Below are 14,202 nucleotides of genomic sequence, written 5' to 3' on the forward strand. Positions count from 1 at the left end.
TTACAGATTGAGCATCTATAATATATTAAAATTCCACTGCAATTAAATTTTGCGGTCTAAATAACTTTAAAATCTAGATATTTTTCCACACTGTTTGCAATTATAATCCAAGTAAATTCTATACACAACAAAATATGCTTTTTACACTGTTACTGTAAGTTAAACTGTTTAATGGTGTTTGAAATATTAGTTTCAACAAGTATTACATAATATAACCAGTCTCTCTATGGATATTTAATATTAAACTTAATAAACCTCTGTCTGCCTCTATTGAATTTCCTCCTTGACTTCTGACACATATTGTTGTTTTTAACTTGTCATAAATCTCTTTTATCCTCCTGACCTTTAGTATTTTATCAGAAGCATTCAAGGCTACGACCACTTACCAAACACATCATAAAGTATCACAGCAGTGGAAAACTATGGTCTGACAGTTCAAGCTTACAAACAGTGCTATAAAAGGAAGTCATCCAGTGGCTCACTCAGTTCCCCAAACTCAGACAATATGTCGCCATTTGGGAAACTTCTCTGTCTGTGTTTGATTACTGTGTATGGATGCATGTGCCAGAAACATGATGACCGACATCAGGCCATGTTTCTTGCAGGTCCCATGACCAACAAACAGGTGAAGGGCCTGGATGGCAAACCCTATGAAGGAGCAGTGTTGGACACCTTTGACTGCAGTTATCCCATACCTCCAGATTCTCGACAATACTTTGAGTACCTCCAGAGCAGACGGATGACTCACTTCAAAGTGCCACTCTCGTGGGCTCAACTCCTGCCAACAGGCCTCTCCAGCGAGCCCCAGCAGGCTGTGGTTACCTGTTACCAGACTTTGCTGAAAGAGCTGCTGGAGGTGGGCCTTCAGCCTCTGCTCGTCCTTCATGGATCCACATTGCCAGACACTCTGAGGTCAAGGTATGGAGGCTGGGAGAACCAGGAGCTGGTAGAGCTGTTTCAGCAATATGCTGAGTTTGTGTTTGGAGAGTTTGGAGAGCTGGCAGACTCCTGGGTGACACTGAGCAGCTTGGATGAGCTGAGGGATGCTGAGCTGCAAAACATTCTTGATTCACACACCAGTGTCTACCGCCGCTACCACCAGCTATTTCCTAACAGAGGTAGGAGATCAACATTACACTGAATTATGGGCTAGGCTTAGATAACATAATTTGAAAGCTGCAGACTAATGATTTATTGTATAAATCATGTAGCTTTAATCACTGTTTGTCAATCAATGTATTACCTCTTGTACACCTATTTTTCCCTTAAATTTCCCTATTAAGTAGCCTGAATTAAAGAAAAAAACACTCCACACTATATGGTGTACAGGATATATTCTCTGGTTACTCCAGTACATTGATTGATTGATTGATTGATTGATTATATTGTCCACAAAGGAGAAATGTGTTTCCACAGAGGGCATTATCTGTGCCTCCAGAAGAGGTGCAGTAACTATGGCAGTGCTTGTTACAAGCACAAGTGTCTGTTCAACACTTGTGCCAAAGTTTATGATAAGGGAATGGAGTTATGTAGGGGGAAAAAAGGTTGCAGTTGTGAATTAACAAGTTATGTGTTACAGTTGGAGGAATATCTGTTGGTGTAAAGGCAAATAAAGTCCCAATCATCTGTGACACTCAACTACTGGTGAGATCATATATTCCAGCACATTATTTAAAGAATAAATGTAAGGATTGTGTTCCCCAGCAGTATAGCAAATGTTTGTATGAAGAATATGTTTATTTAATGTTGTTTGCACTTGAGAAAAGTAATATACCTTCCATATCCAGCTACACTCACACATTTATCTCTATTTCAGAAATATACAGATTTCCTCTCTATTAAAATTCAATATGACTGCACCACTGGACAGAACCTGGCTGAGGAGCTGCAAAATGTTTTGGTATGTGGAAATGGTCTTCGGCTGTGTGTGTCTGCGCTATCCATTTCTTTCGTAAACCCCCAGCCCGAGTTGGAAAGTGTAAATCTCGCAGCTATCTCGTGATGTCTTCACCGAGACACCCCCCCTTTTGGTCGTAATTTCAGCCGTCCAGCTCGGGGTACCTCACAGTACACTGAGCTAAACGAGGACGAATGTACGACCCGCAAAACAAAGATGCGCCCATATTGAGATGTATTTTCTTTGTATTTGTACTACGTTGGTTGTTTTAATGTTGATTTTAAATGCTCCTACACACTTGTTTACATTGCGGCTTTAGTCCGGTCACCAATTCATGCATTGCACGGTGTTGTTGTGCGTGCAATACAATGTAAAGTTTTGTTTTCGAGCTGGTTTGCTAAATAGGCTAATGTAGCTAACAATAACACTAGCCTGCCACTGCCCCTGGTGGCCCCTGGAGGCCCCTGGTGGCCCCTGGAGGCCCCTGGTGGCTCGAGACAAACACCACAGCACTGGTTGAAATTGAAATAGGCGAAAATGGCAAAATATTATTGAAATGTAAGACTTGCAATAACTGAATTACTTGAAATGTTAGTGTTTCTGTAGAAAAACATTATTATTTCACATTGAGCTTGTTTAGATGAGCCACAAGCACTGCCTTATTCTGGGAATTGTGTTACATGCACTTGTTTTGAACATCAGTGTTTTCTTGTAGGGAAAGTGTGGAGACAAACCCATTCTCTTTTATGAGGTGAACATCATTGACTGTTCTTCTCATAAATTCCTGTCAGACACCAACATTGTGAAAGGTAATCTATATTATCAATAAAGAGTGACTACATTAGAGAAGTGAAATATTATTTCAGATCAATACTTTTACAAAAGACTGCACTTAGCCTAATTTTGTAATGGAAGGACAAATGGCATCGATGATTCAACGATTTAATTGGATAACAATGTAGGATACATGCATTACATGATCCATGACATATATGTTATATTCTTATACATTTACAGCACTGAGCAGTGGAGACCACAATGTTCTTGGATTTGACATGGTAGATATGTTACATCCAGCTGACATTATCCCAGACAGGTATTGTATTGCATACAGACAATGAAAAATTTAATTCACAATATATCATGACCCACTTCTGTGTGCGTGTGTGTATGTGTGTGTTTATGTGTACAGGGCACTTAAAAATATTGAGGAAATTAGGGGATTATAACTGAAAACGTTTGGGAATCACTGTACCAATACAGCATGTGTGAAACCAAATTATATTTTGGCATCTTGGTTCCACCTGTAAACTGTTTGCACCAATATTAGTCTATGCCAAGACATATTTGTTGGATATCTCCTCAAGTTTTGCCATCTAATTTTATTTTCAACATTTTGTTCCTTTTATCTTCAGTCTTCAAACATCATCATGTTCAGTGACCTATTGCAAAACTTGGAGCAATTTTGCCACCATGACCTCATCTGAGCGAGATGCCTTCCTGAATGAATCCTTTCCTGTTGGCTTCCAATGGGCCACATCCAGTGAGTCTTTCAAGGTTGAGGGAGGCTGGTTGGAAGATGGGAAGGGACAGACCATCTGGGACCAATTCGGTCATGATGGTCTAGCCTTCGCCAATCAGACAGCTGATCTAGCCTGTGACAGTTACCACAAGGTGGATTATGATGTCTACCTCCTGCGAGGTGTTAATGTCAACACCTACCAGTTTTCCATCTCCTGGGCTCGTATTTTCCCCTCAGGCCACTGGGGAAGCCAGTCAGAGAAAGGGGCTCTTTACTATGATAAACTGATCAATGCTCTCATAGAGTCTGGCATACACCCTGTTGTCACTCTCTACCATTGGGATCTGCCCCAGGCACTGCAGGACTATGGTGGTTGGACCAATGCTTCCATTGTTGAAGCCTTCAAGGACTACTCAGACTTCTGCTTCTCCAGGTTTGGAGACAGAGTAAAGACCTGGAACACATTCAGTAGCCCCTGGGTGGTGAGCCATGCGGGCTATGGTACTGGTGAGCATGCCCCTGGAATAAAAGACTATGTGGTTGCATCCTATCAGGTGAGAGCAATAGTCTTAACCATCATATAAAAATATACTGTTTCATTGTCATTTGTTTCCATTCACTTAACCATATATTTTGGATTTGCAGGTCACTCACAATATGATCAAGTCCCATGCTGAAGCCTGGCATGTCTACAATGACAAGTACAGGAAGACACAAGGAGGGAAAGTAGGCATTGCATTGAACTCTGACTGGGCTGAGCCCATGAACCCCTCCAGACCTGAAGATATAGCAGCTGCAGATCGCTACCTGCAGTTCATGCTGGGCTGGTTTGCACATCCCATATTTGTGGATGGAGATTATCCTGCAACACTCAAGACTCAGATTGAACAGAAAAGAAATAAGTGTCCCCTCTCTGAGCCTGCAAGACTTCCAGTTTTCACTCCTGAAGAGAGCCGAAGAATACATGGAACAGCAGACTTTTTGGGATTAAACCACTACACCTCTAGGTTGGTCAACAACAGTGAGGGTGGCTGCACCCCTGGTCCTCAGGGAGTAGGGGACTTCCAGGCACATGTGGACCCTTCATGGTCCTCAACAGCTTCTGACTGGATCTATTCTGCACCTTGGGGTCTCCGAAGGCTTCTAAACTTCATTTCCACTGAATACTTGAATGTTACCAAAGTGCCAATCCATATCACTGGGAATGGTATGCCTACTGAGTACAGTGGGGACACTATCAATGACAGCCTTCGGATAGAATACATGAAGAGTTACATCAATGAGGCCCTGAAAGGTATGGTGTTGAAAGTAGTTACTTATTAAATACATTATTAATTTCACATGTATTCATACATCAGATACAGCTTTTGCCCCAAACAATAGAGATTACACAACAAAATTAATCATTTTGTGCTGCCATCCTTTGCACTTGTTCATATTATTGTGGCTATTGTGTAAATACTTTGGTATGCATTTATTTTCTGTAAAATGGGGTATAGTAGCTGAATGTCTTTATTCTCTCAACAGCTATTCATTTTGATGGAGTAAATGTGCAGCGGTTTACTGTCCAGTCACTCATGGATGGCTTTGAAGGCCCACAAGGCTACAGTGAGCGTTTTGGGTTGCATCATGTCAACTTTGACCTGCCTGACAGACCGAGGACTCCAAAGCAGTCTGCCTACTTTTACTCTGAAGTTATTGAGAAAAATGGTTTTGCCTCCAAAACACAGTTCTATTATGTACCAGAATTTAAAAACATAGTCACAGAGTCAAATAAAGTTTCATCAATGCCACCTTCAAAAGTCCCATCCCAAGCCAGCAGTGTTTGGAGAAAATTTTCCAGCCAAACCAACTTTCAGAGAAAACTCTACCACTATGGTACTTTCCCAGAAGGCTTCAGTTGGGGAGTATCATCTTCAGCTTACCAGATTGAAGGTGGCTGGAATGCTGATGGGAAGGGGCCTAGCATCTGGGATACATTCACCCACAAACCTGGCAGTATTCCTGCTAATGCCAATGGAGATGTGGCCTGTGACAGCTACCACAGACTTGAAGAAGACTTCTACATGCTTCGAGCTCTGAAGGTGAAGTCATATAAATTCTCTTTGTCCTGGTCCAGGATCTTTCCTGATGGTCGGCGTACCTCTCTAAACCAGAAAGGTGTTGAATACTACAATAGACTCATTGATGACCTGATGGCGTATAACATCACTCCCATGGTGACACTTTACCACTGGGACCTCCCTCAAGCTTTGCAAAACCTTGGAGGCTGGGACAATGCAGACATGATAAACATCTTTAATGACTTTTGTGACTTTTGCTTTGCCACCTTCGGAGACAGAGTGAAATTCTGGATGACTTTCAATCAGCCTCAGACAATTGCATGGTCAGGATACGGACTTGGACAGATCCCACCAAATGTTAAGAATCCAGGAACTGCACCATACAAAGTGGCACACAACCTTATAAAAGCACACGCCAAGGCTTACCACACATATGATGATAAGTACCGCAAATTGCAAGGTGGTCTAGTATCCATTGCTCTCAATTCTGATTGGATTGAACCTAAAGATGTTAATGTTCCCCGTGAAGTGGTGGCTGCCGACCGTGCTCTGCAGTTCCAACTGGGTTGGTTTGCACATCCCATTTTTAAGAATGGTGACTATCCTGATGCAATGAAGTGGCAAGTTGGAAACAAAAGTGAACTCCAAGGTCTTTCAGAGACAAGACTACCTTCCTTTACTGAAGAAGAAAAGAGCTTCATTAAGGGAACAGCTGACATGTTCTGCATAAATCATTACACTACGAAGATTGCACAGCATGCTACATTGAGGCTTACCCCTCAATCTTATGAATACGACTTGGACGTGTCAGTAGCAGAAGAAGGAGATTCACCAACTACTGCAATCAGTAACCAGAGGGCTGTAGCATGGGGTTTGAGAAGACTCCTCAACTGGATCAAAGAGGAGTATGGAGAACCAGAGATTTACATTACTGAGAATGGAGTAGCTACAGACATTAAGACCACAGTTGATGACATAGACAGAGTATTTTACTACAAAACCTACGTTGATGAGGCTTTAAAGGGTGAGTGTTAGAACATATTGTAGAACATACTGTTTGTTAGATCCCTTCATCTAGCATGCTAAAGCTAAAATCTGTTGGACATTTAAGGTAGTTCTCGTGACAAAGCGTCTGTATATATGTCAACCTGGGATCAGAATAGGTTGGAATTATATAATATGAAACACTGACCAAATAAATATCTATCCTAACATATTTTACACAGCTCATAATCTTGATGGTGTGAAAGTGAAAGGATACATAGCAACATCTCTCATGGATTCTTTTGAGTGGCTCAATGGGTACAAAGTAGGCTTTGGGCTACACCATGTGGACTTCACTAACCCAAATCGGCCAAGGACACCCAAACGCTCTGCTCACTATTATTACCAAGTCATGAAGGACAATGGCTTCCCATTACCAAATGATGAGAAGATACTTTATGGACAGTTTCCCAGAGCGTTTAACTGGAGCAGTGCCAGTTCCGCTTACCAGGTAAGCAAAGTTGACAGATTTATCACACTATACACTATCTACACTATTAACTAATGTATGACTCATGATTTCATGTGTAACAAATTATCAAGTCATCAAGTAATCACTTTACGTGATTAGTTCCAGTTATATAAAACGTTATCTAATCAAACATTTACATAATAAACATAAAAACAGAAATACATATACAGAAATACACTTGAGTGAAACTATGAAACTAAAATCCAACTCATTTTGTCACATAAATTACTGTTTGAAGTAACATCTGTGAATCAACATTCCTTAACTAATTATCTAATAAGTGTGAACTAATTGCATACAGTCATAGTAACTTGATCATCTTAACTATTAAGTATATGATTTGTACTACACACAGAATTTCTGTTATGTTTAGGGTATCTTGCAGCAAAAAGTGTTTACAATGGCTCATACTGTAATACTTGTCGTTCATTTCAGATTGAAGGGAGCTGGAGAGCCCATGGAAAGGGACTGAGTATCTGGGACCTGTTTGCCCACACTCCTTTGAGAGTAGGCAACAGTGACAGCGGCGATATTGGCTGTGATAGTTACAACAAGATTGACGAGGATGTGGAGGTGCTGAAGCAGCTGAAGGTGACCCACTATCGCCTCTCTGTATCCTGGCCCAGAGTGCTTCCTGATGGCACCAACAACCAGATCAATGAAGCTGGATTGAACTACTACCATAGATTACTGGACGCCTTGGAAGCTGCTAATATTCAGCCCCAGGTAGACAGTGTTGTTGTTTGTAACCACCAATGGCTTATTTTTCACTTTAATGGGTTCTAGTTGTAAGATCAAAAACATCAGCATTGCTTAAAATCATTATTGCCAAATTATTGGACAAATGTCCCTTGTAGGAAAAGTAGGTTGTACTGTGGCACAAATTTCCTCTCCTCTGTTTCTCAGCTGACCCTGTACCACTGGGACCTCCCCCTTGCTCTAGAGAAAGTAGGAGGATGGCTGAATGAAACCATCGTCCAACGATTCAGAGATTATGCCGATGTTTTATTCAACCGTTTTGGAAACAGAGTTAAGTTCTGGATCACTCTAAATGAACCCTACATTGTAGCCAATCTTGGCTATGGATATGGGACCTTTGCTCCAGGTGATGAAACAAATTTCTTTAGACATCCTCCCTACCGATTTTAATATCATGGTGTCAAACTTTTTGTTTTTGTATGGATTAGCAATATGTTTCAAAGTTTTAGAAACCCCTCACTTGTGCTTCTTTTTATGCTTAAAACCAATGAAATGTCTGCAGTAAAAAAGAGGCTTCATATACAAAAGTAGTTTTAGAAAGATGAGATTAACAATGTTCTCATGTAAACTGAAAAATAACAAATCTAATCACCTTATTTTATTCAAATCTTTTTATTGTTGATTTATGAGTTTATGGGAGAAACATTTGACAGAATTAGTTATTTTGTGTTGTGCTTAACCAATATTTCATATGCTTTATGGTCTATTGGTTTTAAATGTCCAGTATTTGAAAATGTTAATAACACCTCAACTGTTTCAGGCATTGTGGGCAAGCAGTATATTGCAGCTCACAACCTAATCAAGGCCCATGCTGAGGTCTGGCACCTCTACAATGACAAGTACCGAGCAACGCAGAGTGGCCTCATCTCAATTACCATCAATTCCGATTGGACGGAGCCAAGGAACCCTTATAAGCAGGAGGATTACGATGCAGCCATTCGCTACATGCAGGTATACAAGAGGGGCGGGGGCTTCATGCATCAGGAAAGTTCAGATAGTAGCAAATAAAAGCATGTGAAATAGGTATTGAACTGGATTTGAGTGAAACCTTCTGGGATGCATTATAGTACCCCACAAATCTGGTATCCAAAGCAAATCAACTTAATAATAATCTTACATATATTATTCCTCAGTTCTTCATTGGATGGTTTGCCCATCCCATCTTCAACGGTGATTATCCTGACTTAATGAAAACAATCATCCGTAAAAGAAGCCTTGCTGCAGGTCTCCCTGAATCACGGTCAGTTAATAATATTATTATGTAGACAGACATAAACGTGGTGTTGAAACATCAATCAATAGATGTATTCTGCCATGCTCTCCTTTCACTTACATGACTAGTTTTGTTTATGATTTACGTAGTTTAGTATCGTAAAATGTATTATTATTGTTGTTGTTGTTGTTGTTATTGTTGTTATTAGTAGTGGTATTATTATACCATGACAGAGCAGGTGACTATTAAAGTAGATCTTTCACATTTTTGGTCCTGGATTGGGTTTTTTAAAAGACTCTTCTTCTTCTTCTTCTTCTTCTTCTTCTTCTTCTTCTGCAAATATAGGCTTCCTGAGTTCACTCCTGAGGAAATCAAGAGGATAAAAGGGACTCATGATTACTTTGGCCTCAACCACTACACATCGGTTCTTTCATTCCCAATTGATATGGGAAATCAGCAGGATTATGAAGGTGACAGGTAGGTTGGAATTTAAAGATAAAACCTAGATAGCACGGGTGCCTTTTTTTTCTACCATACAGCACCTGAGAAGAAGATTGGTGACACAGGAGGGAATTAAACCCACAAATAAATGTCATAGTTTGTTCAGCTGCCTGTTAAAATGACTCATTAAGTATATGACTAAAGCCGAGTTAATGTCCAATCCAATTTCCAGGGGCACTGGAGCCACACACGACCGCACCTGGATTGAATCTGGTTCTTTCTGGCTAAAGATTACCCCCTTTGGATTTAGGAAACTCCTAAAGTTTATCAAGGATGAGTATGGAAACCCACCTGTCTATGTCACAGAGAACGGGATCTCAGAACGAGGAGCAGTGGACCTGAATGACATCCACAGAACGCACTACTACGAAAACTACATTAACCAGGCTCTGAAAGGTACCACAGCCAATAAAAACCAAGTATTTGACATTTAATGGACATTTTATTGCTTTTTGGGAAAAGATTGTGGAATTAAATAAAATTTCTCATGGCTTATTTTAAACCTTTTAAATTTACAAATCAATAAGTAATAAATTGTTATTATCCTGGGAAAACTGACCACAACATTACCCTACAGTCTAAGTAGGTCAGTTTTTTGCACATGCATGTTAAATGTTGCCGTTACTGTTGTTCTTTCAGCCCAAGTTCTGGATGGAGTTGATCTGAGAGGCTATACAGCCTGGTCATTAATGGACAACTTTGAGTGGGCTGCTGGCTACTCTGAGCGATTTGGACTTTTCTTTGTGAACCGCTCAAACCCCACCCTTCCTCGCATTGCTAAAAAATCAGCTTCTCGGTACGCCTCCATCATCGCCTGCAACGGTTTCCCTGATCCAGCTCTTGGGCCCCATGAGTGTTTGAACCCTGAACCTGAAGGTAATGTAATGCTTAGTCCACAGATTCAGAAACAATGTAATTATTGTAGGATTTAGGACGGGGAAACTGCCTTGATTTTAATTCCAGAGAGTGTGGAAACTCATTTGCAGAAGCATGCAGATCATACACTATGGAAAAAAAACTACTTTTTTAAACAGATGCTAGATCTGGTCTGAATGCAAAATTAATTATGACTAAATAATTATTTTTTCCTTGTTTCTTATTCCTCTCTTTCAACAGCTACAAGTGCTGCCACTACGACCACACTAGAGAACACACATACTACTGTTCCTATTCTGCCTCTGAACATGGTGGACTTCTTGGGTCTGGAGATTTCACCTAATGATGCTGAAGTTGCACTGTATGTCATATTTGTATTTCTTCTTGTAAGTGTACTTGGTAGCATCTTTGTCGTACACCGGCTCCTAAAAACAAGAGGGAGGTTCAAGGCAGCTGCAGGGGAATCTGTGAAGTTGGAGAGGACGTGAGGAAAGCTTTGAAGAGAAGTGAAAACTCGTATATGTCAGTTGCTGATACATAAATGACTTCCCTCGTAGGAGGATGTAGGATGGATGAAATTTAACATAATTTTCTTTTTAGAATCTTACTACAATATAGTTGTACATTTTAAGGAGCTTTATAACAGCTATGTCATTTTTCATGATTTTCACTGATTGCCACAGGTCCATACAGAAAAAAGTATATTTAGATGAGATATCAGAAAATAATTTGCATTAATGGTTTAAACAACTGTTTGAATGTGGTGTTATGAATTTCAGTTGTTAATTAATAAATGCATTCTGTTTGGTGAAATGAAAAATTTGTATAGTGTGAACAGCAGAATTAATTGTTAATGACAGTTTGCTTCCATGACGTTGTTTGATATAGGAACTTGACACAGACAAAAACTCAAATCACAATTTGCAGTTACACAGTCGCTCCAGTCTCCGTTTTAAACCGTCTCTGTGCCTTTACTTCTTGCCATACAGAGATAAATCTGTAAATATTGGATTGGGGTGTGTCACCTGATTTTTCAATGTAATGTTGTGATCATTGCTACTTCAGTATTTTGAGAAATAAAGACTACACCTGCAAGGTTTTCAGACACCTGTGTCACTGTCAATAAACGTCCTCTGGATGGCGCCAGTAAACCATTTTCTATGTAGACACTGGATGTGAGGCTGTTGTCGGTACAGTGCAGTTTCACATGTTAAACATCAATATTTAACTGAACTAAAGCAAAGGTTAAAGAAGGGTATGAAATGAAATAGGTAAATCAAGAAAACAAATTAGGGATCGTGCTATTTAACAAGGCGTACACTCACTTTGAGCAACACAGTGTTTTCCATACATACATTTAGCTCTTTTACTACCATTTGGATCAAAACAACTGCAATCAAGGTACTGATGAGGATGAAACCTTTAATTGTAGGGTTAACTGAGCTCTGACACTTCAACTTGCTTCATGCTGATGCAATGCTTACAGAATTCCCAATGGGACTAATAAAGCACTGTATTTATCCATTTGATAGCCTGCAGGTATACGTCATCAGTCTTAAACTACTGGGCAGTAGCTCCACTGAGATAGTTTTGAATGCCTTGCTTGACGTCATCTCAATATGAGTTTTAAGGAGGGGTAGGGGTATTTTCTTCTACCTTATTCATCTTTTCCCACTACCATCCTATATGGGTTGGAGATTTAAACCATCGACTCTCAGAACACAGTCCCACACCTGTAGGCTGCCACTCCAATAAACTCTGTCTAGAAAACCATCACAGCCTAGAGGAGCCAGTCAGACATGCCCCTGCATGTTTTCTCCAACTCAATAACATGATACACACAAACAGTTCTTCCCTGACAAGGGGCTCGCAGGGCAAATACGCATCTTCCCTGCACTCCTGCTAGGATAACTACGTCTGGTCTCCAGGGCGACCCGCCTTCTCAACAGGATGTACGCATTAACTAACGGTGGGTGTCTGTTCTGCATGCTCTCCCCTGCTTGCTCCTCAGCAGCTCTGATCAACAAGGGGTCTGTTCAATATCTGAAACCCCAGAGTTTGTCAGGATGCGGTATCAGTCAGACTGGAAGAAAAGACGTTTGTTCATAGTTTCATAGAATGTTTTTAGGTCAGCTTGATTAACTTGCATAAAAGTTTGATGACTTATTTATGTATGAGTAACTGCCAATCTGTGGGTTATACACACTCATAGAACACAGATACTTTAAAGACTAAGGAATTAGAACTCTTATAATAAATTTAAGTAATTGCAAACAGTATGTGCAGTAAATAAAACATGACTGCATGCAGAGTATCAACTTGGTATTTCAGTCATTAAAATACAGTGTTAGCAGCAGAAGCAGTGAGTGTTTGCACAATAATACATGACAATACATTAACAACAATAGTCTGACAATACAGGCTATTGTTTATTACACAATGTGTTGCACACAATCCTCCACATTCATTTTTGAAATGGCAAAATACTTTTTTTATTTTTTTTTTTACAAAGGAACATCTGTCATATTTGTACAGTTAATTATAGTTTGATTTCATTGTTAAAGTTAATAGTCAACCATTAAGTGGAAAATAACTTAAGAGCTGAATGCCTTCCGAGTCAAAATAGTAAGTAGCTCATATCTTTTGAATTTGCTCAAATAAATGTGACAACAAAGCACAATATTTAATTAAATGTGTCCATAATAGAGAACACATTGTTATAGATTGCTCTACCACCACCAGTATGTACCCAAGTATGTTTATGTGAATTATTTTCACCAGTATCTTTGAACAGATAAAACTATGGTGCACTCATGACCTCTTGCTGAAAACAAGTAATTTACATGTAATTTAAATGTCATCTTATATCACAATAGATATTACGCCTTTGGTCCCTGAAGACCCTTGTTCCTCATCTGTGTCCATGACAACCTCATATGCACAGACAAACAAACATAAGCAATGTACTACACACCTGCTGCTCTGCACAACCTCTCCTGCATGCCGCGTGTGGTATTGGCACAAAGATGAGATTTGATGTTCTGCTTTTAATCAAAGGCTTGCTGGGTGGAAGTCTCCCGTTTGTGTCATGGAGGCAGAGTGATGGTGATTGCAAACTGCTGCATGCCATCTTTGCTCCCTGGTAGGCCCTCTGCTTATATGGGCCCAAGATATAACAGTTACTCTAGTCAAGGGTTTTTTCCAAGCAAAGCAAAATAGTTAGAACTTTGTCAGCTTCTTGCTATACATGTGTGACTGATACTTATATTTTATATTTAGATTTGGACCTTTTTTCTGATATTCTAATCCAGTCTGACGTACAATGAGTGCTTAAATTTCACTTTACAAAAGCAAAAGCCATTTTTTTGAGAGAGGTGTGTTTTCCACTCTTCCTCTCATTCCAGGAAAGAGGCTGAGATCTTCCTTGTTGAAATACTAGACCAGCAAAACATTATTGTTAAAGAATCATGTGGGATGGGACGTTGGAATTGGAGCCTCCCAAAATGGAGGGGGAATATTTTCATTCCAATAATAGCAATGTGATACTTTAAAAATGTTTCCATCTGAGCCAAGGCTGTTGGAGCCAGCACCTTCTGCAACACAGATCTTAAAGTTATACCGGGTTTCATTCTTTAAAAGTACAATTATAGTAAAATACAGGAATAGAAAATAATCACAAAACTTCTGAACATAACACAAAAGACAATGTCAATCATTTCTGTGACTCAAAACATAAACAAAACCTGTCACCGGGTGATTGTGTTTCAGCAGCTCCACAATTAAATTTTGACTTTAAAAGTGCAGCAGAGTTACGCACAATTTAAGGCTTTGTAATCAAGGTGGCACTACGGGTAT

General features: G+C 39.8%; 1 protein-coding gene across 1 annotated transcript; it reads left to right on the forward strand.

Annotated features, from left to right (window-relative positions):
* Positions 1–505: 505 nt before the first annotated feature.
* Positions 506–11,452, forward strand: LOC127365804 (lactase/phlorizin hydrolase-like). Its single transcript, XM_051404294.1, has 17 exons — positions 506–1,118; positions 1,580–1,644; positions 1,817–1,900; positions 2,613–2,706; positions 2,915–2,993; positions 3,313–3,973; positions 4,065–4,713; positions 4,947–6,506; positions 6,709–6,977; positions 7,434–7,724; positions 7,905–8,103; positions 8,518–8,708; positions 8,891–8,997; positions 9,316–9,447; positions 9,644–9,867; positions 10,111–10,347; positions 10,588–11,452. Exons 1-17 carry the CDS (start codon positions 506–508, stop codon positions 10,833–10,835), a joined length of 5,703 nt encoding a protein of 1,900 aa, XP_051260254.1. The 3' UTR covers positions 10,836–11,452.
* The last annotated feature ends 2,750 nt before the right edge of the window (positions 11,453–14,202 follow it).

The sequence above is a fragment of the Dicentrarchus labrax genome, unplaced genomic scaffold (genome assembly GCF_905237075.1).
Source record: "Dicentrarchus labrax unplaced genomic scaffold, dlabrax2021, whole genome shotgun sequence".
In the NCBI taxonomy this organism is placed as follows: domain Eukaryota; kingdom Metazoa; phylum Chordata; class Actinopteri; family Moronidae; genus Dicentrarchus; species Dicentrarchus labrax.